The 27,602-nt window shown below is 47.3% G+C and overlaps 1 protein-coding gene across 2 annotated transcripts in view; it reads left to right on the top strand.

Annotated features, from left to right (window-relative positions):
- The window catches only part of GRAP2 (GRB2 related adaptor protein 2), a 64,005-nt gene extending 36,403 nt beyond the window's left edge, over window positions 1–27,602 (top strand). Inside the window, exons 2-8 of one of the 2 annotated variants that reach the window (XM_055328676.1) lie at window positions 6,433–6,524; window positions 13,632–13,723; window positions 16,631–16,750; window positions 20,402–20,570; window positions 23,099–23,287; window positions 24,573–24,695; window positions 25,401–27,602. In XM_055328676.1, the coding sequence (XP_055184651.1) occupies window positions 6,447–6,524; window positions 13,632–13,723; window positions 16,631–16,750; window positions 20,402–20,570; window positions 23,099–23,287; window positions 24,573–24,695; window positions 25,401–25,580 (951 nt within the window). In that variant the 5' untranslated portion in view covers window positions 6,433–6,446 and the 3' untranslated portion in view covers window positions 25,581–27,602. Of the gene's footprint in view, window positions 1–6,259; window positions 6,525–13,631; window positions 13,724–16,630; window positions 16,751–20,401; window positions 20,571–23,098; window positions 23,288–24,572; window positions 24,696–25,400 lie in introns of those variants that run through there. The other variant, XM_055328678.1, reaches the window with a different exon arrangement.

Here is a 27,602-nt window from a genome sequence, read left to right as displayed (position 1 = left end):
AATGTGTACACCGTGTTAGACATTCAGCAAGAAGGTTAACATTTCCAACATGGCCAGCTGATTAAGAGCTATTCTGTAAGCAGGGATTCCACTGGTTTAGAATAGAGCAAAAATCTTGCCATCTGAAAACCCAAATTGAAGAAAGGCCAACCCTTGATCTCTTGACCATGCTCAGCCTTTTTCTTTCCTTTTTTTTTTTTCTACTGCCTTTTCCGGAATAGATTGATTTGGGTCTCTGGGAGAATATTTAAGCAATAGCCAACAGGTAAATTATAGGTAGTTGTCCCACCTAAGCTTACAAACTTTCAAGGAGGGCCATCTATGACCTCTCTCAGTATCCTGTTCCTATATTCAACACTCAGGAAAAGGTGATAAAGTAAGGCAAAAAGTCTCCAACCACAGATGTAGGGTTCAGATAAAAAAGAAAAACACGCAGTAGGGGTTTCAGGAGAAATCAATCATTAACCTAGAATGGAAGCCAGGAGTGAGGACTAGTCACTTTGAGATGAACAGGACCACCTCTACTCAGGGAATTCAAGCAGCAGGATACGGAGTAGGAGCCGATGATTTCCAATTCTTGCCCAGCAGAGCCATTCTGTATTGTATGGGCTTTGGACTCCTTGAAATGATCAAGTATACATGCCTTAAAACACACAAAAGAAAGGAGGACAATCACCAAACCTGTCTAGATAAAGGTTGTGGGGACTCAAGACGCAAAAAAAATGAGTTACAGGACAGAACCGATGGTTTGGGGTGCACCATTGCCCTCTGTTGGATTAAATAAATCAGACCTTTAGTGCGGGTGTGTGTTTTATTATCCGGCTGAGTTTGCTGAAAAGTCAGGGCACTTTTGAGTGGGAAATTAATTTGTCCTTGTAAATGGGTCCTCTATCTGCTGTCCCTGCCCTGAGGAAACCTATTACAGTTGTGACTCTCTGATGGCAGGTTGCTCATCACGTTTTCATTCACTTAGTATTTACTAAGTGCCTACTAAGCACTGGTTGGATATTGTAGAGAATCTAAGAATAAATAACACCAACACCTGTTACCATTTGTGGAATGCCTACTGTGAGCCAGTGTCTTTACACACATGAATATACAACATCCCCATGAAGTCAACGTGGTCACTCCTGTCTAATGGATAAAGAAACAGGACCCTTGGAAAGTGAATGGCACATCCTAGACTTAAATCCAGGCCCATCTACTCCTAAACCCACACTTAGTTCACTAAGCCACAGCTCTTCCCCTCCGGAAGTTTGCAGACTACTAGGGCAGGCAAGATACAGATAAAAGCTTCTGTATCAGAGGTTCACACACCATGGCCAGCAGGCCAAATTCCACCCATCACCTATTTTTGCCCATGAGCTAAGATGGTTTTTATATTTTTAAGTGTGGTTAGGGGGGAAAAAATCAGAACAGTAAAACTTCGTGGCATGTAAAAATTGTGTGAAATTCAAATCTCAGTGTCCACAAATAAAGTTTTATTGGAACCCAGCTACACCCATTCAATTCTCTTCTTTCAGGCTGCCTTCCTGGCTATAGCAGCACAGTTGAGTGGCTGTTTGATGATTCCTATTCTACACTCCAAGGTGGAATGTTATATATCAATAGGAGAGGCTTTTAAAAAGCTTTCTGGGAGTTAAGAAGAGAGGAGACTAACATTTATTTAACCCATGGTGAGAGGTGCTAGAAGGATATACAGGTGTGCTCCACTTTAAGACTTGATGTGTGAAAACCCAGATTTTAGGACAGATAAATTAAAAGGTAGTTATTTGTATAACAAATTTTCCTTTTCATTTTGTAAAGGGATTCGCCATGGGGTTCCTTTATAGAATAAGCCTCTAAAATGCATGCTAATATGAAGCCACTTACAAATACTCTAGTCCTAATAATTTTTCAAGAACGTATCTATTGTGTACAGTGAGGCTTAGCTAGAATCTTTTTTTTTTTTCCTGGCAGGGTAAAGTTTCCTACTTCTGAAAAGTAATGGAGCTGACCTTGTCAATTTAGGAGGAGAGTAAGCACTCTGCCTTCCCATTGACTCCAGGAGGGGCTTTGCCTGACAAGTAGAAAGGCTGTAGGTTCCAAAGATCTGCATTATGTGGGTCAAACTGCCAGAAGAATTTTGCAGTTTTAGCCAAGCTCCTCTTAGTAGCTGCAAAGTCCTAACATGTAAATTCCTTACTGTTCTATCACTGCATTTCACACACAAGATAAATTAATAAAAATTATGTTTGTTGTTACCATCCTGATAAATCTGCTACAAACAATACTTAGAAGGAACAGTGTTTCTCTCTTTAAAAAAAAATTAGCTTAACAGAATTACAACATAAACTGGTACAAGTCACATAATATTTAAATTAGAGTTCTCTCCAGCAAAATAGGAAGTGGTGTTGCTGACTTGATTTAGGACCCAGCTCCTTCTTTCTTTGGGTCCTGAGCCTGAGTCTTCCAACAGCTTTGTGGTGTTATGCAATTGCTCTTTTAAAGAGATGCATAAAACGGAAGCTTTGGCTATTCATAGCCAACTTAGGAGGAGCTGAAATCTTTCAAGAAGTTTCTTGCCGGGTACCATTTTTGAGGGTAACTACATGCTTCTGAACACATCCAATTAATCTGGATTTTACATGGGGGCTCTTTTAAAAAGCTATCTTGTGGTTTTTATTTTCATCCTCCGCGGTGACTGTATTTTAGAAGTAGACAAACATTCCTGGTATATAAGGCTGAATATTTTTCAGGTTTTTTTGGAGGTAAAAGAAGCTTAAATGGAAATGCAGGGGCAGAGAAAATCGTGCCTGGGGAAGTCCTGTGCAGTGCTGCCAAGTGGCACACCAGATCTGTGTCATGGGGCTGCTAATGGATATTGCACGCAATTCATAAAGGGGCAAAGTGAGAGAGACGCAGAGGGGTGGCGAGAAGCAGTGCTAGCATTAAGGGGAGGAGCCCTGCATGGTTCTGAGGTAGGATTTCTGGATAAATGGCATCATTGACGGGGTCGGGGTGGGTGGGGGAGGCTCCAGGAGGTGGCTTGACTGCCCTTGGACATTGTCACCTGTCATTCATGTTCTCCTTCTGTAGCAGGCAGCATTTCAGCCATTTCTGAAGCTGATCACTGAAAGGAAACGCACATTTAATGCATGCGTGAGGTTCTTTAAAGAGATGTCTTTCTCCTCATCTCTCCTCAGGTCAGAAGCACTGTAACTGCATACAGCAGCTAGAAGGCTCCACCGCATTCTTGAACACTTGAGCTCTTGAGCTGGCTGCACTTTCTCCCCTGTCCCTCCTCTTTTCTCTTCTGTCTTAAAATTGTTGCTACCATGTTTTTAATATATATATATATATATATATATATATATATAATATATATATAAAATATATATATATTCCTATATATATATAATATATATATAAAATATATATATATTCCTATATATATATAATATATATAATATATATTCATATATATATATATGAAGGTACAGACTATACAACAAATGGATAAATACTGAACCAAATATGTTAGTTCAGTTTTCTTTTGCCCTGGTGGTAATTTAAAAGTTTTCAAAATTAAGACTAATGGATATAGAAAAATAGGATAGAAATTTCCATGAGTTTTTATGATCAAATAGAAGACCAACCCCTGGGGGTGGCACTGCTATTAGGGAAGCAGGGAATGGTAAATTCAAGGAGACAAATTGCAAAGCCCTGGGTTTTGAACGAAAATAGAACACACCCCTCTCCCCACTGAACGTCTCCCTCCTACCAAACAGCATCTGAGCAGATTTCATTTCACAAATGGAAATGGGACGCACACAATTTTTTCAAAGTGATTTCATGAAGAGTGGGCCTGTTTAATTGGGTTTTCGGAGTCAGGATTAATATTATAAGCTAGGGAGTTCTGCGATGTGCCATACCACCTGCCTCCTGGGGAAAGGCAGGACAAAGAGCTGCTTCTCAGAAGCAATGCTACTTCTGCCTCAGTCTTCTCACTGAAGCAACACACAGCCAGCCTGGACCAAGTACCCAAGTTACATGTAATGTAGGAAAGATCTTCCCAAGCTCAAGGTCATATCTAGAGCATGCCTTGGATATTTTTTCATCCCTAATTTATGTGATTTTCTAATATGTTTAGCATTTGCCCTCCTCTTGTCTCCATCATGCTTATTAAGGTAAATTTGCATAGAAATGGGATCTTAGTTTTCAGGACCATTCACCTGACACTTGCTCTCCTGAGGTGACCAGTATCCGCTGTTGATACCATGACGGTGACCTGCAGACACCATGTCTTCCCGCAAACTCAAGGCAAGGCCTTAATTAAGGGAGGCCTTTCATGTTAAAGCCACGGGGTGAAGCAAATCAGCAAAAGCATTTAGTGCTCACTAAAGAGAGCAGAATACTCCTTTCTGTTGAGTGGGTCACCCGAGGTCACAATTTTAATTTGCCTTAGCTGGACAGATCCTGAAGAAAGGGTACAAAATATATATATATATTTTTTTTTTGAAATAAATTTTGGCTGGTGATAAAACTCAGACAATTAACTATGACATTTTACTTTGGCTCCTGAAGTATTTTTTGCTTAATATCTACCTTTGGGATGGGTAATTGTCATCTCTACAAATTGCCTTTGGAAGACTGAGTAAATGTGGAAAATCAGAGAAACTAGTCACTTGCTGTCACCACCATGGCAGTTGGCTTTGATCCCCTGATCTTTGCATGTTGTACCCTCCCACTGGCAGTCACCTTCCTCATTTACCCAAATCTTGTCACTTGGGTGGAAATTCCCACTGAGAGTGTGATTGTGGTCCTGGTTTACTGGTTACTGAAAGCCATTAGGTGTGAGGTTACTAACCTAAAGGGTTTCAGACTTAGCCAAATTCTGATAAATGCAAATGCCAAGCAACAACTTCCAAGACTGTCGGAACAGCAATCTGTCTTAGCAAAGAACCAAAGGATTTAAGGGTCATGGAGAATTAGCATCAAATTGCAAAGAAGAAAGCTTATAGAAGATGGGAGAAATCAGAAGAAAACTGGGGCTGCTTTTGGCCAGACTACATTTGCTGAGGATAAATTCATCCCATACAATTTCTTTTAATATTATTTGGGTGTTTTTTGTTTATTTATTTATTTATTTAGAGAGAAAGAGTGCAGAGAGGGAGGGGCAGAGGGAGAGGGAGAGAGAGAATCTTAAGCAGACTCCATGCCCAGTGTGGAGCCTGCCATGGGGCTTTATCTCACGACCTTGAAATCATGACCTGAGCTGAAATCAAGAGTCAGACATTCAACTGACTAAGCCACCCAGGCACCCCTATTATTAGTTGAATATTATGATCCCTAGTTTACAGATGAGGAAACTGAGACCTCAAGAGGTTTAGTTGCTGTACAAGATCATACAGCTAGTCAGCCACCAACAAAACCAGGATGCTACTCTTTCTATTATAGCCCCAATGTCTTTTTCTTTTTTTAAGATTTTATTTATTTATTTGACAAAGATAGAGAGAGATAGAGTAAGTGAGCGCCAGAGACCACACACAGGGGGAGCAGCAGAGGGAGAGGGAAAAGCAAACTCTCTGCTGAGCAGGAAGCTCAATGTGGGGCTGATCCCAGGACCTCAGGATCATGACCTGAAGTCAAAGGCAGATACTTAACTCATTGAGCCACCTAGGTGCCCCCTGCAATGTCTCCTTAAAAACAAACAAACAAACAAAAAAACCCACAACTAACTATATTTAATTTGTAGGCTAACTTTATTTTACATAGGCCTCGTGTATTCCAGGGGGAGGGGGTAATAATATTTTAACTCAATTCAGAAGTATTAGAATGAAATTTTTCAAAGTGTACTTGGCTTACACTCTTGTAATGAAATAAGGAGTCTAATTGAGTCTCCTGCTTCTCGAACCAGAATGCTTTCCACTCTCAGGCCATGTGGAAGGATGCTAAGTTCCCCACTGGCCGATGCTGCCTAATTCTCTTAAATGATTCAGATGTAAAAGAGAAAATGGCATCTGTCTAATTAACACTGCCTGGTTAAATATAGCTGCCAAGGGACAGCCTCAGGACGATGTTTACAGAACAGTCTTTCCAGCCCCTCGGCCCGAGTTAGAGGTGATAGCGAGTCTTCCGTCCTTATCAGCCAGAAACAGGGACGCCCGCAGAAAGGGTGACAGGCCAGACAGGCAAAGTGAGATGAAAGGAAGGGGAAAGGCGCTGCTGGCCTCAGTTCCCTGCTCCTGGCATGTGGGGATTGGGGGAAGAACGGGAAGCACATCCTGCAGGCTCCCTCCCCGTGCGGCCGTGCGGCCCGCCTGTCTCCAGCCTGGAGGCCTCGGAGGCCTGGGACCGGGCGCTGACCTCCTGCTCAGACTGCCAGGCCGCCGCCGCTCTGCTCGCTTCCCCGGACAGAAGGGCATAATGAGAACATTACTTCTCTTCCAGCTCCACGTCACGACATGGAAGCCATCGCCAAGTTTGACTTCACCGCCTCAGGTGAGGATGAACTGAGCTTTCACACCGGAGATGTTCTGAAGGTAGGTGACGTGGGGCCCTGAGGGGAGGGGGCCCTGGGGAGTTTGGGGTTACTCTGGTCTGGTCCCCGATTTCACCCAACAACCCATGCCTTTGTTTCTTAAGAACTACACACAGTTCCTTTCAAAAAGAAAAGTTCACCTCAATAGAAAGGGCTCCTTCTGGGGATCCCTCGGTGGCGCAGCGATTTGGGGCCTGCCTTTGGCCCAGGGCGCGATCCTGGAGACCCGGGATTGAATCCCACGTCAGGCTCCCGGTGCATGGAGCCTGCTTCTCCCTCTGCCTGTGTCTCTGCCTCTCTCTCTCTCTCTGTGACTATCATAAATAAATAAAAAAAATTAAAAAAAAAAAAAAAGAAAGGGCTCCTTCTGAGCACCGGGGTGCCAGTTAGCAGGTGGGGTGATGGAAAGAAGCCACCATCCTTGTCCTCAGGTGCTCATGGTCTGGAGGAGAGGGGGCAGAGAGCCGTCCAAAGGGCTCTTCCAGATATTCTTGTCTAAGTGCTCAGGAGCCCAGGTGAGGGAACAAGGGATCCCGCCGTGAGAGACGGGGTTGCAGGAGCGAGGGGCAACATAGGTTGTTCAGGAATGCCGCGAAGGTGAGCTGGACTTTACCCGAAGCTCAGAGGTGAGCGAGCAAGGGTGGTGCTCAGTGAGCATCGTGAGGAACCTAACAGGAGGGTGCTGGTGGAGACAGCCTGGGAAAGACAGCTGGAGGGGACGTGAGCCAACGGAGGCCACGCACACCCGGCCCCTCAGGGGCACCTGAAAACTGGCCTAACACCCACACCTGAGTTGTAGTGGCTCCTTGCAGGGCTGAAGAGGCCTTGAATTTCCACAGTCCATGCACCACACTCAGAGGCTTAAGTCCTGCATCTCAGCCCCTGTTTGGAGCAAAAGCACAAGCCCTTAGGCCATCTGGGGAGTCTGTGAGGCGAATGCCCCCTGCCTGGCCTCAGAGCGCTGGCAGAAACCTGATCCCTCGTCCGCAGCAGCCCACGCGGGCTCTTCTCAGACCGCAAGGCAGCACTGAGGCCAATCTCACTACCGAGAAGTATGCTTGCTGTAGAGAGCATCGTGTCAGTACGTGACAAGTGCACAGACCGGGAAGGATGACTTGGTTTGGAACTTGAACACCCCCAGGGCTCATCCTTCTCAGTGTCGTCACTTTGCAAGATCTAGCAATATAGCTGCCAAGAGTGTGCCTTCCATGCTGGAGCTTCTCAAGGTCCGAGTGTTGTCTGGCTGCTGACCCAAGGAAAGGTGACCTTCACTTCTGTGGGATCTTACCAAGGTCACAGAGGGATCTGCCACACGGTGAGCAGTCCCTCCCTTCTCTATGGGTATTGTGACCTTGTGATCATCAACCCCTACAGAGTGTCCTCACTCCAAAGAGGCCAGGAGCCAACTCCCACTCCTCAGCTCCCATTGCAAACAGAACCTAGTATCTGGCTTGAGTGCTTCTTATTTCTCAGAAAAGGAAAAGGAAAAAAAAAACCCAGAAACTTTCCTCGATTCTGCTTCTGAATCTACCTCCTGGTGTCTTTTCTCTTCCTCATTACCAACACTGGGAGAGGTTCTCTGTACTGATGCCTGACTCCCTCACTTCTCATTTATTCCACTGGGACCTACTGGAATTTGTCTTTTACCCTCAACACTCCCTTTCAGTCCACCAGTGATCTCTTTAATGTGGAATATAATGGCCTTTCTAGGGCACCCCCGGTGGCGCAGCGGTTTAGTGCCGCCTGCAGCCCGGGGTCTGATCCTGGAGACCCTGGATCGAGTCCCGCGTCGGGCTCCCTGCATGGAGCCTGCTTCTCCCTCTGCCTGTGTCTCTGCCTCTCAGTCTTTCTCTCTCTCTGAATAATTAAAAAAAAAAAAACTTATTTAAAAAAATAATGGCCTTTCTAAAGTGCCTGTGGAATTTGACATTGTTAACTGTCCCTCCTCTGGGTTTGGAGTTCTGCTTCACCCTAAACATGTACTCTGTCCATTGGTCTCTCTTGAGATCTCTTAAGCATTCTCCTTTTGACAAGAGAAGTTTGATGCAGTAAAAAGGAGCAGGAGTTTAGAGCCAGATATATCTGAGCTTGAATCTCACCTTACTAGCTGTGTGTCCTTGGCTCAGTCACTTGCCCTCTCTGAGCCTCACTGTCTTCATCTGTTAAGTGGAGACTATATCTATTTTGCAGGGTTCTGGAGAGGATTAGAGGTAATGGTCCCAGCTCACAAATGGTTGCTTCATAAATGATTGCCATATTTCAGTATCACCCATTCCTGCTGCCAGTCAGATTATTGCCACAGCCCCTTGGCTGACTTCAAGGGGCTCCTGTCTCTTACTCCTTCAATCATTCTACATACTAGTCTCAGGAGGATCTTTCTGGAAAACAAATCAGATCAGATCACTTCCTTCTCAAAGGCATTCAGTGGCTCCCCATTATCAACTGATTGTAATTTAAGCCAGCTGCTCCCAACCCACTCCCTAACCTCATCAAGCTCTTATCCAGGAACATGCACATGTATGTACCCGCATGCACACACCCTTGTGTATGTAATGCCCAGATTATGCTGCAACACACACACTGTGCTGTCAGGCTCTCCCCATACTCTGAATGCCTTTCTCCTGCACACACATATTTGACCATCTCTGCCTGGAAACCCTCACGAATCCTCCACACTCCCGATGGCCTCAGCAAAATTAATCAGTCCCTCTTCAGCTCTTCCACAGCATTGCACACACACTTCGTTCTAGGCACTGATGATCTCACCTCCGGTGGCAGTTATTCATGAGCAGCCAAGCCTCTGTGCTCTTCTGCGCCCTGTACACCCATCTCTCATCACTGCCCCTACCCTGTAGGATCCTGATTGCCTGTTTATGTGTTAGCTACTCCACTCGCCAAAGCTCTGATGGCAGGGGCCATGTCTGCCTCAGTGTCCAAAACAGCAGAGAGTTGACTCTCCCTAATATTTGATGAATAATTGACCAGTTGATTCTTCCTCTGGTCCAGAGCAGAGCCATGCCTGGTTCATCTTTGTGTCTTCCCAGCAGCACCCCACACAAGTCATGACCCCAAACAGGTGCTCAGTACAAATTGCTTGAGTTATTAAATTGCATTTCTGCATGCTCATGTAGAATTCCACCAGAAGGCCAACCTCTCCTTCTTTTCAAATTCTGTCCCTTGCAGCTTAATGGTGGAATGAAAAGTGGAGAGGGGCTTGTTGGCTGAGCCCCACAGTACATCTGTATCATGGGGGTTAGTAGCCCTGCCTGTGGGTCTCTATGTACAACTGCAACCCTGCCCCCTTGACTCCAGAGATGGGTAACAAGCCCCAAAAATCTTGCAAGTGCTTTCAAAGGCAGCTTGTGACTGCCCCAGTAATTTACTCCTGCGGTGTTCTTTCATCCTAGGCTTTTCATGCTAAAAGACTAAACAGACTTTTTCACTAGAAGGTACAAACGATGTCTGACTAGCTCACCGCCAACCCACCCACTCCAGATTGTGAGTTCCCCAGGACAGAGTTCTCAGTTTATTCATCTCTGTATTCCCAGCACCTGAGTGCAAACAGCAAGTGCTCACTAGATGCTGATTACAGGATGATGAACAAGATGGTGGTTGGGGAACTCCAGCCAAATGACTCCATTCTGCTTCTCCTGGGAGAGAAACATTTGAAGTCAGGAGTCGGATGTTTCATGTTTGTGCCTCAACCCCCTGGATCTGCAGTTATATACAACACCAGACTTACATTTGTCTCTTAAATTTGCCAGTTGTTTAAAAAAAAAAAAAAAAGGTCTCTGGACCCAATCCATTTCTACCCACTTCTGTAACATGTCTAACTCAATCCCATTGCTCCCTACTAAAACAGTGACCTGAAAGCACTAAGACTTAATCCTGTGTCAATTAACTTCTTCAATACTTCAGATTTCTACTAGGCCGCTAAGAGCTATAATTCCAACCAATTTTAAAATTCTCCCAATGGTATTTTGTCCTCTTCCCACATCTTATTCTCAGGCCACGTAACACAGAAAATTATGCTCGTAGACAACATTATAAGAATTAAGATATGGTAAAGTGAAGTATAAAACCTCATGTGCTCAGCCTGAACCCCTTGCTTGGGTTTTCATGATGGGGACAAGAGATATGGGGAACCGAATAGACAGAAAGATGAGAAGAACAGGAAGTATGGGGCCCTGAGCCAACAGCGGCAGGAGGAAACCACCTCCCCCCAAACACTCTTCCTTGCAGAAAATTAGATTCTTTTAAAACCTTGCCTTCTATAGACCATAAAAAGCCTGTAAATTCACCTCTCTGGGAACACAATCTCAGGCAGACGGAGCACCAGGTGGTGGGTAGAAATGGTCGGCATTGCAGGATAATCTTTCAGTTGCTACAGGAGGTAAATGGGTATGCGCCACAATTACTAAAATTACAGCTGGTTTCAGGTCAGAGAACTAAGTACAAAGTTGGTTCTTACCGTGATGAGCCAATTTCCAATTGGCCTCTTTTACCCTATTATCCCTGTTCACCTTCGTATTTGACATTTGCTACCCAGCCGAAACATCGCACTCTGGGGTGATGGGAGAAAGGAATCCCAAAGCCACAAATTGGGGGGGGGGGGGAGGCGTGGCGTGAAACGTCCTTGTGTTCTTTGTGTGAAGACCAGGCACCGGTGTGAGTTTCCTAGTTCTTTTTCTGACCTAGATTTTCTGCTCTCCCCCCTTAGCATACCAGTACCCACATGTCCTCAGTGATACCAGCAGTCATATTTGATGTTAGAAACTATAAAGTTTTCTGTCCTCAGCAATTCTAGAACTTAAATATGGGACACACTTTTATTTCTTCAGAACAAGTGATCAAATTCAAAACGTACACATCTAATACTTGAAAGAATTTATAAGCCCTACCATGTCCTTCAGAGCTGGAGTCCTCCTTTCTAAGAATACCACATTTTGCAGAATTGTATTAAAAAAAACACAAAACAAACAAACAAACAAACAACAACAACAACAAAAAAAAAACAGCACACACTTCCTGAAGGATTTCGAGGTACCAGGGCTCATCGGATCCTCACATCCTCTCTGTGAGGGACTGGCTAGTGGTTACTGTCACCAGTAACCTGCCTGACGGCTGGTTGACCTGCCAAGGGTCATACAGCTGGTGACAGGGCCAGCCTAGAAACTGGGTCTTCTCATTCCACATTCGGAGAGCTGGCCCTTTCTTCTACCTTGGGGGTGGTAGTAGAAGTACCAGTTTCCTAGCTCTTCTCCTCTCTCTTCATGTCTGGAAGAAAGGAGCCCGTGGGACCCAGGCTTCCACCCCACCTGCGCTGATGCCTCTGGAGTCACCGCCGCCAGCCCCAACTTCTCCTCCAACTGCTCGCTGGGCTTTCCTTCCCAGACGGTCCCGGGGCCACGTGGATTCACCCACACGAGATCTTCACACCTGCTCCTCCTCCTGTACTTGTCCGTTTGAGCAAAGGCATCACCACCCACTCGGTCTCCCAAGGCCAAGGACATCCAGAGCCCTCCCAGAATCCCCTTCTCCCTCGGGTCGGGAAGGTCACGACCTGCACACGGGGCTTCCGGGGGCCTCCAAGCAGGCCCTCGACCCTCGCAGGGGTGGCTGCGCTTCGTGCCTCCAAGCCCCCTTCAGGCTCTCGTACAGGACTCCTTCCTGGCTCTAATTCTTCCCATGTTATTTCCCGGCTCACAATCCTTTAGTGGCTCCCCATAAATTTCAAGAGAAAAGGCCTTGTGTCTCTACCATTCCCCACCTCTGGGCCCCTGGGGCCACAACCGGAAGTCCCGCCGGACAGAGGCCTTTTGTTCCCAGAATGCACCCCACTTCCTCCCATCCCGGAAGTTCCTGCGCCCGCCCTTTGCCTGGAGAACTTTCAGGGCCTGGGCAACCCCAGGGCTTTTGCTCCCGGTGGTCTCCCTGAGCCGTCCCCGGCTTCCCCCTTCCGCGTGGTGGTTTCCACCAGTTCAGGCGTTTTCAGCTGAAAAAGAAGCAGAAACGTGAATGCGGCTTAGACAATAATGCCCACTGATTACTTCTCACGCAATGTCCAGACGTAGGAGGGCTCCCGGGTGGCTCGTTCAGGGGCTCGATGACATCGTCAAGCCAAGCCGTCTTCACTTTGTTCTTTTTAAGAGTCTATTTATTCATGAAAGACACAGGCAGAGGGAGAAGCAGGCTCCCTGCGGGGAGCCAGATGCAGGACTCGATCCTGGGACCCCGCGATCTCGCCCTGGGCCGAAGGCAGATGCTCAACCGCTGAGCCCCCCACGTGCCCCAGCTCTGGCACCTTCATTGCTGTTCAAGTCCACGCCACATACTTTAGAACCGTTCTCAGTGGGGGATGGGGGAAAATATTTGTCTTTTAATAGTGAAACATTTTCTGAAATAACCGGAAGCCGCATACAGCCAAGTCTGATGAGTCATACGAGTAATCAAGGGAAGTGATAACAGTTGGGGTCACAGTCACTGAAGGACCATATAGTAAGGAGACAGAACTTCTGGTTTGCTTGTGATCTGGTGCTAAAAGCAAGTTTAGAAAAGGCATCCCAGATATCTTGAGTCACGTCCAAATTGTTTGTGAAACACATGGAGTGTGAACACAAAGAGTTACTGTTTTCAAAGCTGGCCCCACTGGATGTTTAAGTTTTAATTTGCTTGTTTAAAGAAATAGGAACACATTAAATTTCTAACAGGTTCCTGGCTACCTGGCAGAGAAGAAGAAATCACGGAGTGGCCACTCTTGCCTTCCCAGCATCTGCTCAAATGAGGAGCTTAAGGTGCTGAGACCTGGGACACATGAATTTCCAAAATATAAAGAGAAGGGGCTTCAGAGAATCCTCCAAGTGCCAAGCCTGGAAGGCCACACCATGATGGGGTCCCATGTGTGGCTGGCACTAGTGGACAGATATAGCTCCGGGTCACAGAAGCCAAACTGCAGAGATAAACCTGTTGCCCCGCCACTGGAGCACCTGTGTGGTTTCTATGGCTTATTTCCCTCTAAATCCAAAAAGATGTTCTTTGCCCTGTACCCCTCTCTTTTGCTTCTTGACATCCTCCCTCCAGTCTTTGTCCTTGCTTCTTTTCCATGTAGATCTTAAGTAACCAAGAGGAGTGGTTCAAGGCGGAGCTTGGAAGCCAAGAAGGATATGTGCCCAAGAATTTTATAGACATCCAGTTTCCTGAGTAAGTATTTCCAGCCTGCTGACATGGGCCTACCCACACACACTCCCCTTACTTTTTCAGCAGTCACTAAAATTATCTATGCATACCCAAGATACTGTCAAAACTGGTTGCCTCTGGAAAGGGAACCACACAGCTGAAGGCCAGGGTGGGAGGGAGATTTGCATTTCACTGCATTCCCTTTTGAATTTTATACCATGGGCATGGATCGCCTATTTTAGGTTTATAAGCTAAAGGCATCTATAATTGCAATCACAGGGTTTCCACGAATTCCATCGGGGGCGCTGTTGGCCACCCCCACATCAAGAGCGGCTTCTTCAGGGCACCTCTCCATTACCTCCTAACCATCTTCCGTCCTCACCAGGGATCACAAACAGCTGCCTTCCCTAAGCCATGTTCATACCCATGAAAACCATCAGTGGGGGGAAAAGAATAATTCCTTTCATAAAGAGGAAAAAGAAAAATTGAGATTTTGTCTCATTTGTCTCAAGAATGCACCACAAGGGTTAGATACAAATCTAATTTCCGAGAGTCTCGGTCTAGCTCAAAGAGCAAAAAGGTCTGTTAGAAACCCGAAGCGGTATTGGTGACTCTGGTGAACCAGGACTGACCACCGAACCAACAGAACGACCACCGACCTCAACCCTTGATGCTGCCCTGTAATCTTCTAGATGACCACTTGATGCCTTCTTGCTCCTCAGACCTCCAGCCCCTCCCCCACGGCCCTAGTGGCTCAGGGCCTTGCTTCCAGGGATACTGGGATGATGGAAGCCACCAGAAAAGCCCCTCTACCGTGCCCCCCCCCCCCCCCCCCGCTGACTCATTGCATCCACCCACCTCTTGCAACTGCACTCAGACAAGGCTGCCTTTCCTGCAGCTGTTTGGAAAGAATTGTCTGTGCTTCTAGCAGAAACTCTCCCTCCCCCCCCCCATATCAATTCTCTCCCTCTCTGCTGGGTCATTCCCATCTGCAAAGATGCTGCAACTTCTCCCATCTTACCGAAAAGCAAAACAAAAGCAAAACCTCTTGGTCCCAAGTCCCCCTCCAGCTATCACTCCACTACTCTACTTCTTCAAGAGAATTTTCTGTACTCTCATCTCTAACTTCTCCCCTCCCCCCTTGAAACCTTTTTATCACTGTCGCAGTGAACTACCAGGTCCGCCAGTGGGTTCTATGGTCTCTGCGTGATAGAATGTAAGTTCCATGAGGACAGGGCTTCTCGTCTGCTCTGCTCACCACTATATCTATCCCCAACGTCTAGCAGAAGGCCAGCACGTAGTAGATACTTGATTAAAAACTGCTGAATGGGCAGCCCGGGTGGCACAGCGGTTTAGTGTCGCCTTCAGCCCAGGGCGTGATCCTGGAGACCTGGGATCGAGTCCCACATCGGGCTCCCTGCATGGAGCCTGCTTCTCCCTCTGCCTGTGTCTCTGCCTCTCTCTCTCTCTCTCTCTCTCTCTCTCTCTCTCTCTGTCTCTCATGAATAAATAAATAAAATCTTAAAAAAAAAAAAAACCACCTGTTGAATGAACGAATGACTAGCTTTGGAAGGATATGTAAAAACATAACCCTGCCTGCTTGCTTAATATGCAGTGTGGACATTTTTGCAAGTCTTGAAGTCATCTATCCAACTCCAATTAGAGGACAAATGTGTATCTTCTAAACAATCCCCTAACCACTTGCTGCCTCTTCCAAAATATTTCCTTTGAGATAGGGCTGCTGAGGAGCATGTCCCATTCTCTTACCCGACCCCATTACATTTCCTACACAAGGCAGTGCTGTGGTGGTCACTTGTTCGGCCCTGTAGCGAAGTGTGGCAGCTACTCTGGCAGGATTTCCAGGTAGACGGCCACCAGAAACCCTCTGCTTCTGGCCCCTCGGAGCCCAACCAACCTTCCCCTGTAGTTCCAGGTCTAGAATTAGGACATCCCTCCTGCCACTCCTGTCCAGGTTCCTAAATTCTAGAGAGCATAGGATATCGCTCACAAAGGAATCCAAAGTGTGTCAGACATTCACCTTCAAGGGATTGGACATACTAGCCTTCCTGTGGCAGCAATAGGGCAGCCACCTTGGAGAAATGGGACCCATCCCACTTAGGGCTGCTGAGTGATTGCAAACACTCATTTTGCTCTTCTGTGGTTGAGAGGTTTCTGGCCTCCTGCCCTGAGGCTGTAACCACTGTTTGCCTTGCTCCTGTGATTGTACTTGGCCTTTTGCATGTATGCTATGCCACTTGCCACAACACTTCCAGACACTGCCACCCTGACGGCTCCCCTGAAAGAAGAATCTCTCCTCTGTTTCTTCTTTTCCACAGTAAGGATTATTTGCCTGGATATTGAGGGGGTTCCTGGGAGCTGGCTGTGTTGACGCTGCTCTCTGCTGCTGCTAGCCTGGCTCCACACCACCCAGATCACAAGCACCCCTGGGCATTAAGGGGGCCCACTGATCTCCCAGCCTGGGTGTGAGCCCAAGGCTTCCCAGCTCTGGTCCCCCAGTGCCTGAAGGGGTTCCTGTCTTCCTGGCACATCATCTTTCCCTGCAGTTCTTTCCTAGTGACATCCCTCACATAGCTGCCAGCAGGCGGCCACTTCCCGCAGTGAGTCACTCCCACACTGTCCCATTTTGGTGCAGTGGCACATTTCCATGATTCAGGTTTTCCAAGTGCAAGAAAGACTTCTCCTGGAGGGAAGGAACAAAGTGGGTGCGTCAGGGGAACGCTCACTTGCCTTGTCTGAAAACTGCCTAGAGCATGTTCGGTTCAGAGGCCCCAGCCCCCTCTTTTGTCTCTTCCTGTTCTCTACTGACCAAAGTCCCTCTTTCCCTTTGGGTCATTTCTTCTCCCCTTCCCCTTCCCCTTCCCATCACTCTGGCATCTCACCAAGACTCTCTGGTTTTATCTCATCCAATAGATGGTTTCATGAAGGCCTCTCACGACACCAGGCTGAGAACTTACTTATGGGCAAGGAGGTTGGTTTCTTCATCATCCGGGCCAGCCAGAGCTCTCCAGGGGATTTCTCCATCTCCGTCAGGTACGATCATTCCCGGCTCAGACTGCTAAAGCCATGAGGTGACCCCTTGAACGTGACCTATTGCTCAGAAGCATGGTGGCCAAGGGGCCCAGGCATCTTATCAGCTGGAAGCCATTCATCTCCTTCCTGTGACCCATGTATATACCTCCTCAGTACGCTGGCTTGTGGCCAAGTTATGTATATGTCCATCTGCCTCCCCCTCTAGCCTAAGTGCTTCTGGAAGGACAGGATCTTTTTTTTTTAAAGATACTATTTATTTATTCATGAGAGACAGAGAGGCAGAGACACAGGCAGAGGGAGAAGCAGGCTCCCTGTGGGGAGCCCCATGTGGGACTCCATCCTAGGACCCCGGGATCATGCCTTGAGCAGAAGGCAGATGCTCAACCACTGAGCCACCCAGGTGCCCCTGGAAGGACAGGATCTTAATGTATTTCATCTTTGTGCCTTTAACAGCACCTTATACCCAGTGGGCATTCGATGAGTATTTGTGCAAAGAAGTAGGACAAGAGAAGGAATGGAGAATCCTCAATTGTCCACATCTGTCTTAGGGTTTAAATCTGAACTTCTTCTTCTACTACTGATACATATCTGAAGAAGGCTCAGAGGAAAATTAAAATCTCAAGTCATTGCTGTAGGTGGTTGCACAAAAAGAAGGGCCAGCTCCATGCACTGTAATGCAGCAAACTGACAGCAACAGATCAGAGCCGAGGGGGTTGAGGTGAGGGACTGTAGCAGCAAAATCTCATTAATGTGAAGCACCCAGGAGGAAGTGAGTCAGTCCAGACACAAGCATGACACAGCTCCATGCTCAGAAACCCCAAGTCTGAGTGCACTGCATGTGGTCAGCACATCTGGGATTGCAAGTCACATACCAGGCATGGTGACCACATGTGAAAGTGTGCAAATTAATGCTGATACCTGCACATGAGGAGCCGTGGAAACCTGTACAGTGGAGCCTACTGTCGGTTCATTGACAGGAAATATTGGTCTGGATTGTTCAATACATTTTGAAAGGCATGCAGCTTTAGTGCTTTAAGTTCATAAATCCAATCTTGGGTAATAACTGAGAGGCCACTTTACTATTTAGAAAGAATGGGTATTTTTGCATTGGGCTCCCTGCATGGAGTCTGCTTCTCCCTCTGCCTAGGTCTTTGCCTCTTTCTCTCTGTGTCTAACATGAATAAATAAATAAAATCTTAAAAAAAAGAAAGAATGAGTACTTTTTTTTTAAAAGATTTTATTTATTTATTCATGAGAAACACAGAGAGAGAGGCAGAGAACAGGCAGAGGGAAAAGAAGCAGGCTCCATGCAGGGAGCCTAACATGGGACTTGATGCCAGGTCTCCAGGATCACACCCTGGGCTGAAGGTGGCGCTAAACCACTGAGCCACCTGGGCTGCCTGGAAGAATGGGTATTTTAAGGAATAGGTAGGAAGGACTTACAAATAGGGGTCAACCATTTGTATGCACCTGCACCTCTAAAGCATTCAAAAGTAGCTTGGTCTCATTAGCATTGTCCTTGCAATCTTGCTTAAAATCTTAATTTTCCTTAACTAAAACTTGCTTTTTTTTCATAGGTTAGGCAATAGGAAATTTTAGGTCAGGCCAATAGTGATGGATCACAAATTCTAAATTTGTTAGGTCTTAATGCAACTTTGCTCTATTTAATAAATTTTATAGTCAAACCTCTTTCTTAAAGGCCCTGGTTACAGATTGGACCAGGTAAATGGCTATATTGAAGGGCATTCCTTGGTGCCTTTGGTTTGCATGAAGTGCACTCTGGCTTTTCACCTAGGAATTATGGTTTATATTTCCTCCATGATGGTGAATTCTCCAAAAGGGTCAGCCTTGACTTCTGCCACAGTCTCTCCCTGCTGTTGAGGCATTGCAGCTTCTTGTGATTATTACCATAATCATTACTACGTCTCTTGCAGAAACGTAGACTAATATATTCCAAAGCAAATCATTTTTATTTATTTATACATCTGCTTTCTGTCATGCAAAGATAATTAAGAGCTAATTGTAGTTCTAACATTTAGCATTCATTAAGGGTCTGAAACACTAGACTTTAGAGTCTGAAGCCCTGAGTTATATCCTTTTCTCTGCTCCTCTTGGAACTTGAGACAGTGGTGCAGCCCAGATGAGAGAGCCCAGCTCTTTCCACAGGCCCAGGTGACTGGCTGCGAGCCTGACATCCAGCCTCTCAGTTCATGAGAGAGAGGGTTAATGTTTCTCACTCTGAGTTCTTTGACTAAGAGGTGGTGGATGAATAATTATATCACAAGAATATTTCCTCCTCCACACACAGATGTGAGGAGTAATGACTAGGAATTAAACCATGTGTTGTTAGAATGAAGAAAGCATCTGTTACTGGCCAACACCAAGGGGAAGACCATGCAGTGATTGCAGAGTGTCGGTTCCTAGCTCGGAGCAGTCAAGCAGAGGTCACTGCTGGCTATGAGCAGAGCCCAGCACATAAGACGAGCCTGAAGATCAATCAAAATTCCTGTCCCCTCTGAACATAGTCCACTGAATCCATCCTTAAGAAACCTGCACTAACCTTCAGAGGTATCTTTACTCCCCAACTCTCCTTAAATTCTTGACCTTTCTCTTGGATCAGGCAATTGATATCATTAGTTTATTTTTAGATATAAGTGTATGTCTGTTTGACAAATAAACTTGACATCGAAAAGAGAATGCCTTGTTGATGGAGAAAGACTGGAGCTAATAGTAAAGGCCAAACACCTCCTTTCCAGATGAATAAAATCCAATTTCTCCTACCCTGATACAAATATTTCCCATCACTGCAATTCCAGCTGGTGTCAAAAGGTGCCGATCTAAAAGAAGTTAGCAGGTGTACATGGAATGACAGGCTCAATTCATTAGACTGGACTCAGAAAACCAAGGTTCTTGCCTCATCTCTGCCACTCACTCACCATGACCTTGGCCGAGCCCCTCACCTTTCTGAGCCTCAGCATCCTCACCTTACATAACATGGAGACAAAGCTAAACAATCTCAGAGGTCCTTGCCAATTAAAACACTACATTGCTATGTAACACTTTTCTCCCCAAAAGTTCAAAATACTTTGTAACCTTATTTTTGCAAAACGTAAACCAAGGCCAAGAGATCTCCATTATATAGAGAACCAAGTGTGACAAATTTCCCAAGGTAGCCTCTTACTGTCCAGAGCTAGTTTATGGGCTTAAAAGAGCTGGTTCAAAGTATTTCTGATAATGGAAAGATAGCAGGGGTGAAAAATCTCTCCCCTCTGAGTCTTGGCAGAGTCCTTAGCATCATACAGAACTAGGGATTACCATGTTCAAACAAACATTGTAAAAAGTCCTTGACCTGATAGTTCTTAAAGCACTTGGACATTTTCTTCTTATAAAAGCTTGGCTCCAGTGTCAGAAGACTGATTATCTTCTGCTGATGTGAAAATCCCTTCTAATGCAGCCTGTGTCCTGAGTGGTCCCTGCCACAAATCTCCTCCTAGAATTTGAGTGAGCCAGCCCACCTGCTTTTTGATGGGCAAGCACTCAAATCCCCTTTCCTGCCCAAATAGAACTCCAGCACCCCTGGATGCAGTCAGCTCTGGGGGTGGGGACATCATCACCATATAACATACAATTTTGATTTACCTTGATCTCTAGGCATGAAGATGATGTTCAGCACTTCAAGGTCATGAGAGACAACAAGGGTAATTACTTCCTGTGGACAGAGAAGTTTCCATCTCTAAATAAGCTGGTAGACTACTACAGGACGACTTCCATCTCCAAACAGAAGCAGATCTTTCTGAGGGATAGAACCCGAGAGGACCAGGTATGTCTCAGGCCCTGATCAGCCCCGGTCTGCAGATTTTAGGCAGCATGAGTCCTACTCGACCCATCAAGACAATGCATTTGATGGACATGTCCTCTGAGCATTCTGGAAGACAGAATAACTCCGAGGTCAGACCTCAGTTTAAATCATCTCTTAATACTTCCCAGCCATGTGATTTGGGAAATTTATCTGATTTTCAGTTTCCTGATCCATAAAACTGGGATGATAGTGATACCTAACTCATAGATGGTGGTGAAGGTTTGAGAAGATAATGTATTGCCTTCCCTTATATCACTCCTAACAGTGCTACCAGCACTCAACAAACATTAGCTCTTAACCATGGATGCTTTATTTGTTATTATAGATATTACTACATCACAGTTTCAGCCCAACTTAGGAGTTGGCCAAAGATGAAGGCCAGGGGGGCACACACGGGAATGATGGAGAGCATCTTAGAGTCCAGGACTAAGGGAGTGGGTAAAGCTTTGTCACAGAAGGGTGGGGTAGGGTTGTTGGAAGAAATAATTGGACTGAAATTCTTGCTCTGGGAACAGTCTGGAATATGGAGTATTATTTTACTAGAAAATGCATCAGATAAACCTACCTTTAAAAAAAAGATTGGGGATTCCCGGGTGGCTCAGCGGTTTGGCACCTGCCTTCGGCCCAGGGTGTGATCCTGGAGTCCTGGGATCAAGTCCCACGTTGGGCTCCCTGCATGGAGCCTGCCTCTCTCTCTCTCTCTCTCTCATGAATAAATAAATACAAAATCTTTTTAAAAATTTTTTTAAAAAAGATTGATTGGTTGATTGAAGAGAGTGAGGGCTCACAAAGCAGGGGGAGGAGCAGAGGGAGAAGGAGAGAGAAAATCTCAAGCAGACTCCCCGCTGAGCATAGAGAGCTGGATGTGGGGCTCGACCCCATGACCCTGAGGTCATGACCTGAGCTGAAACCAAGAGCGAGACACCTAACCAATGGAGCCACCCAGGTACCCCCAGAAAAACCAGCTTTAAATCTTAATTTCATCACTAACTATCCTTATTATCTAGCCAAGTTAAGAAACCTTTCTGAGTTTTAGATTTCTCATCTGGAGATGGAGAGAGCATAATACTTCCCTTGTTGGCCTATCACAAGGATTAAATGAGATAATATAGAGATAGCACTCACCATAGAGTCTGGACACTAGCAGGCACCAAGGAAGTGTTAACTTGCCTCCCATAAATTCACACCCGCACAATTTATAAAATATCTTTCAAAGGAAGCAAGTCGTTATAAGAAAGAGATGGGAGGGCAGCCCGGGTGGCTCAGCGGTTTAGCGCCACCTTCAGCCCAGGGCCTGATCCTGAAGACCCGGGATCCAGTCCCACGTCGGGCTTCTTGCATGGAGCCTGCTTCTCCCTCTGCCTGTGTCTCTGCCTCTCTCTCTCTCTCTCTCTCTGTATGTATGTATCTCTCATGAATATATAGTAAAATCTTAAAAAAAAAGAAAGAAAAAAAAAAAGAAAGAAAGAGATGGGTATAGGAAGAAGCATTCTCTGGAATAGTTGAAATCCCAGGAACAAGTTATTTGAAAAGGCATTACAGCTGTCAAAGCAACACGTGCTCTGGGGAAGTAGAGAAAACCATCTCAGGTAGTTGGCTTGATTGTAAGCCTAAGAAGTGATGACAGTCCTAGGAGAAAAACAGTGTTCCTAGCAAGTGCACATAGAAGTCCAGCAAGAAAAACAAAGGTTAACTAAGACTTTGTGAATTATTTTAACCACATTACAGGTGATGGAAAGATCCAAGTGGCTGGAATCCAATTCATTCATTGGACCTGGTATTAATTTACCAGGACATGCATGCAAGAGAGAAAAGAGGTAGCATAAAAGTGCATTAAACTGGATTAAATGCATTCATATTTGTAAAGCTCTTAGAACAGCACCTGACATGTACGAAGCACAGGGCCCTATGTGATTGTTTGTGAAATAAAAATAACAAGAGAGGACCTCCAAGTCACAGGGCTGTGGTCCCATTAAGCAGAAAGGCCGTGCTCCTTCCCAGCGTGCCCAGCGGCAAGCCTGGTTTCCATGGCGCCGCAAGAGGGCTGCTGTTTGGGTCTCTATCACCAGGCTATGAATGACAGTTCAAAATCAGGCAAAGTCAATAGCACAGCTCATCGGGAGGGTAGGATGTCCGGCGGTGTGGCCACATGCGATAAGGAGGGGTGGCATTGTGTCAGTAAAATAGAATATTCAAGCTTGATTACAGAGAGGAAAACAAGCCTACTAGGAAGGGACAAAATGGGAGGCACGTGGAAAGGAAACAGAGACCTGAAATTCCCAACCCTGGAGAATCTGAGAACGTGGAGCCATTTGAAGCTGTGAGGATCTGAACTGTGGGCTGTCTCTGGGCTGCCCACATGCCCTCAGCTGTCTCCTGGGACTGTCCTGAGCAAGGTCTGGAAACAGCTGCCAGAAGGGGCAGGGTGGGGCCCAGAGATTCAGGAAGGAGGAGGATGGATCTGCTTCATCCTCATCATTCTCTCTCAGGGTCACCGGGGCAACAGCCTGGACCGGAGGCCCCAGGGAGGCCTGCTCCTCAGTGGGGCTGTGGGAGAAGAAATCCGGCCTCCGATGACCAGGAAGCTGTCAGACCACCCGACGCCCCCTCCCTCGCAGTACCCCCCAGCACCACCAGCTCAGCAGCACCGCTATCTGCAGCACCCTCATTTCCATCAGGTACCCCAGAAGAATGCAGTGGGCACTGTGAGGTAGGGAAGAGGACCTGCTCTCCCCCACAGGGCTCAGGCCACCTGTCCCCACCGCCACCGAGCCTGTGAAAATTTCCCGTGATAGCAGATACAACCAGAGCAAATAAATGCTGGTGGGGGGGAGGGTGTGTGGTCCTGGGACTGTGGGCCCCGGGAGGAGCATCTCAGGCCCAGCCCAGGCTCGTGAGGGTCCACAGATTTCATAAAGAAGACCTGGGACCTCCCAACCAGCAGAAATATGATAATATGATATGGGAACTGCTCTTGGCAAGAAGTCCCTGTGAATTCATTGGCTCCCTGCCTGAACACACACCTGCACGCACACACACACACTCCTACCCTGAGGATTCAGTGAACCGTGGCTTCATTTTCCTGTCAGCACAATTCCAAATCTATCCATGCCCCTTAACCCATCTGGCTGTGGAGATCCACAAGAAAAACGGATTAACGCCCACAATAGAGCCTTGCTTATTTATTTATTTATTTATTTATTTATTTATTTATTTATCCCCTGCCTTGTTCCAGATGGGATTTGGGGCCGCTTACCGAGATGGACAATACAGCCAGATAACATCGTTCCTAAATTCCTTAGTAAGGCACACAAAGCTCTTTGTGAGCTGCCCATATCTGTTTCCCCAGCCTCATCTCCTCCTGGCTACTCCTAAACCACCCCTCTGCCCTCCACCCTCCTCACTCCCCGAGCAAACACACATTCCAGCAACACTGCACTATCTTTAGTTACCAGAATGGTCTGTTGTGTTTTCTCTCATAACTTGGGGGGCTTTTTCTATGTTATTTCCCCTGCCTAAAATGCCCTTTCCTGGCTGATCCTTCTCCTCCTCTAAGCTAGAGTTCAAGTATCACCTCCCCTAGGAAGCCTTCTCCAATTACCCTGGCTGATTTAGATGCTCTCTTAGCTCACTTATCACTTAAATGTAGATGGTTCCCCCTCTAAACTGATGATCCACGAAGACAAGGGCCTTTTCCTTCCAGCTACACATCCCCAGTGATTAGGACAGTACTAGATACATGGCAGGTGTCTGATATTCTTTGAATGAATGAAATCTGGCATCGTCTTCACAATCGAAGGTCCCTTTGCCATCCTTCCCCCTCTCTCCAACACCTGGGGTTTCTTGTCACTGGCAGCAAGTATTCTTGGAACACTGGCTGTGTCCCTAGCATCTGAGCAAGGCACTGGAGGGCCTGGGAGGGACGTGGTGTGGTGACAGGTCTTCCGTTACATGTGTTTCTAGGAACGCCGAGGAGGCAGCCTTGACATAAACGATGGGCACTGTGGTGTGGGCGTGGGCAGCGAAATGAATGCCGCCCTCATGCACCGGAGACACACAGACCCAGTGCAGCTCCAAGTGGCTGGGGTACGTGAACGTTCCCTCCCTGGGCTCAATGAAGGCGGCCAGGGGGGCACTTAGAGAAAAGGCTGGTCCTGCAGGAGGGAGCCAGGGCTCCAAATGGAGGCAGGGGGAGCCCAGTGATGGGGGCGGGGGAGTTCCCAGGCAGAGCCCATCCCTGTCTGTTACTCTGGCCGCTCTGCCTTGCCCTGTCCTCTTCCTTCTCGGCTCTGCCTCTAGGGGAGGGAGATCTGTTGGCTTTTTCCTTGCAATCCACCTGCCTCGGTTGTGCTAGCACCAGGGGCTGTCAGTGTAGGCACGCTGCCATCCTTTCTGTCGTCTGAAGAGAATAAGAAGACCACCTATTGATGTAGGGAGGGTAGTTGTCAAGGATTCTCTGGGAGGCTTGGAGGTAACCTCTCTGCAGTAGAAGTCCTGAGTCTCAAGAGTGGCTCATATAAGTTCTGATAACTTTGTGCTCAGGGCTGTGCAGTGGGGTCTGCTCTCCACTGCAGGGGGGTCTGGGAGGGTCTGGGAAGCCAGAAGTCAGCCTTCGGGGCAGGGGGGTCCAAGAGGGGTCTGGGAAGCCAGAAGTCAGCCTTCGGGGCAGGCCACTCATCGAGGACTTTATCTTGGTGCGGGAGCCTTGGGACCTCCCCTGCATGACAGTGGTTCTGCAGGCCAGCACCCCCGCCCTGGCTCAGCAGGACCCCTCTGCGCTTCCCCCAACAGCGAGTGCGGTGGGCCCGGGCACTGTACGACTTTGAGGCCCTGGAGGACGACGAGCTGGGATTTCGCAGTGGAGAGGTGGTCGAGGTCCTGGACAGCTCCAACCCGTCCTGGTGGACCGGCCGCCTGCACAACAAACTGGGCCTCTTCCCTGCCAACTACGTGGCACCTATGATCCGATGAGGCCCTTCCAGTGGGGTCAGAAGCTTTTGCCTGAAGCTGCCTGCAAGAGAGAGGGCAAGGAAGAAAAGCTGGAACTATATAGACACGTATATGTGTGTATACACACACACACACACACACACATATGCCTGTGTGTATACACATTTTATAATAGTAATTTATTGGTGATTTAGTTGGTTAATTAGTTAATATGAAAGGAAGTCAGGTGGGGAATTATATTCATACTTGTTTTTCTGCTCCCCTCAGCGGTGTGTGGAAGGCAGCGGGTAAGCTGGCGAGGGGGCAGGCACGTGAAACTCAAATTCTTCCTGTCCTTAGGATGACACTGCTTCTTCCTGGCCTTGGGAATTCTCACTGAGAGAAGCTAAGCGGAGATCCACACCCTAGCGTTGGACGCAGAATAACAGGGTGGAGCTGGACTCGGTGGGGCACGTTTCAGTTTACCGCCAAGGCCGGCTTACCTTGAGGATTCGCGGGGCAGCTTCCCTCCTGTTCTCCAAGGGTGGGTACTGCTGGGTCGAGAGTAAAGGTACAGCCACACAGGGATGAGCTGGGAGCAGGAAGGACCATGAAGGCAGGACTGGAGCAGCAGGTGTCCCGAAGCCTGGGCCAGCCCGTCCTCCTGCTCCACACTCAGTGGAGACCTTCACCTCCCTCCAGTGACTGTTCCCTGGCTAATCCTCTTCCTCGTGGCTGACATGGAGAAACAGACCACGAGGAGCCAGGCACTGGGAGATGGAGGGATTTTTACAAATCCCCAGGGGCTTACTTGTAACCTCTGTTTCCCTGGATACCGAAGAAGCGGCATCTGAGATTCTGTGAAGTGCTTAGAGAAGCCCTGGCTCAGAAAGCTGGATTTTAGAGCCATTGTTTCATGGTTACAAGGATGTCTCTTTGGGTCTCTGTTTGTTTTCCTGTGTTTTGAGGAGGCTTTGCCCAGTGGCACAGAGAGACGCCGGCTCCACAAGAGTGTTGACTAGCAATTGTTGATGGATTGATTGATTGATTGATTGGCCAAGCATGACCCTAGGTGGCTTTGCGATGTGCTTCCTGTTGGAACTGGCAGTTGAGCCGCTGCTGGCAGCGCCCCCCCCTCCAACACACACACACACCCAGGAGCTGCACTTGGGACAAGGGACCCCATTACCACCTTCTCTCCTGCCACCTCCAAATAGGATTGTGTTTCTCCCAGGAGGTGTGAAGCACAGACTGACTTCGCTGGGATGAAGGGACAGTGGAGAAGGAAATTTAGTGTTTTGGTGGAGCCTGGGAGCAGATATGTCTGCACCACTGAGGGTCCTGAGAAGAGGAGGGGTGTGTGCAGTGACACCTAAATGAAAGGATGGGGTACATGTTGGAGATGGAGCACAGGGGGGTGAGGTGGGCCCGTTCCTTTGTCTTCTTCCCCAGCTCTCCTTGCTCTCAGGAGTGATGGGGGCAGCCATTCTGGAGTGTGATAGAAAAAGAAAGAGTTTCTGACTCAGAAGTAACTGTCAGTGTAACGTAGGCTGTGTCCCCTTGACTCTGAATTCTATGATTTTGTGATCCCTGTGCTGCCTTTACAGGGGAAGGGAAAAAGAAGGCACTCTGTGGTGAGTCTTGGGAGCGAAGAGAAAATAGCCTGAGAGGCAGAGGGAGTGGAGCAGAGTGAGGAGCGTCTGGCACGCAGCCTTTAGAAATGAAAGCACAGAAAGGGAAAGGTAGCAGAGACATTTCAAAAGATCAAGGAGCAGCGTGAGAGGCAGAAAGGGAGGGAAAGCGAGCGAGATGTTAAGTGGGACAGGCGAGGGAGACATGGGAGTAGGAGTCAGCGGGCAGGCAAGCCCGGGAAGGAGGGTGGGAGCAGGTGGGGGAGGAGGAGACGTGAGCGCAGTGGAAGGTAGGGGCACAGGTACCACAAGGATGAAGGCAACAGAACAGGGAGAAGGAGAAGCAAGGCAGAGAAGACCTAAGAGCTATTTTGGTGCTAGGTGATGTGAACATGTTACAGTAAATAAAAGCCAAAAGTGATGTTTGATTTTA

Source organism: Nyctereutes procyonoides, unplaced genomic scaffold (genome assembly GCF_905146905.1).
Source record: "Nyctereutes procyonoides isolate TBG_1078 unplaced genomic scaffold, NYPRO_anot_genome, whole genome shotgun sequence".
NCBI lineage: Eukaryota > Metazoa > Chordata > Mammalia > Carnivora > Canidae > Nyctereutes > Nyctereutes procyonoides.
This window is presented reverse-complemented; position numbering and strand designations above follow the sequence as displayed.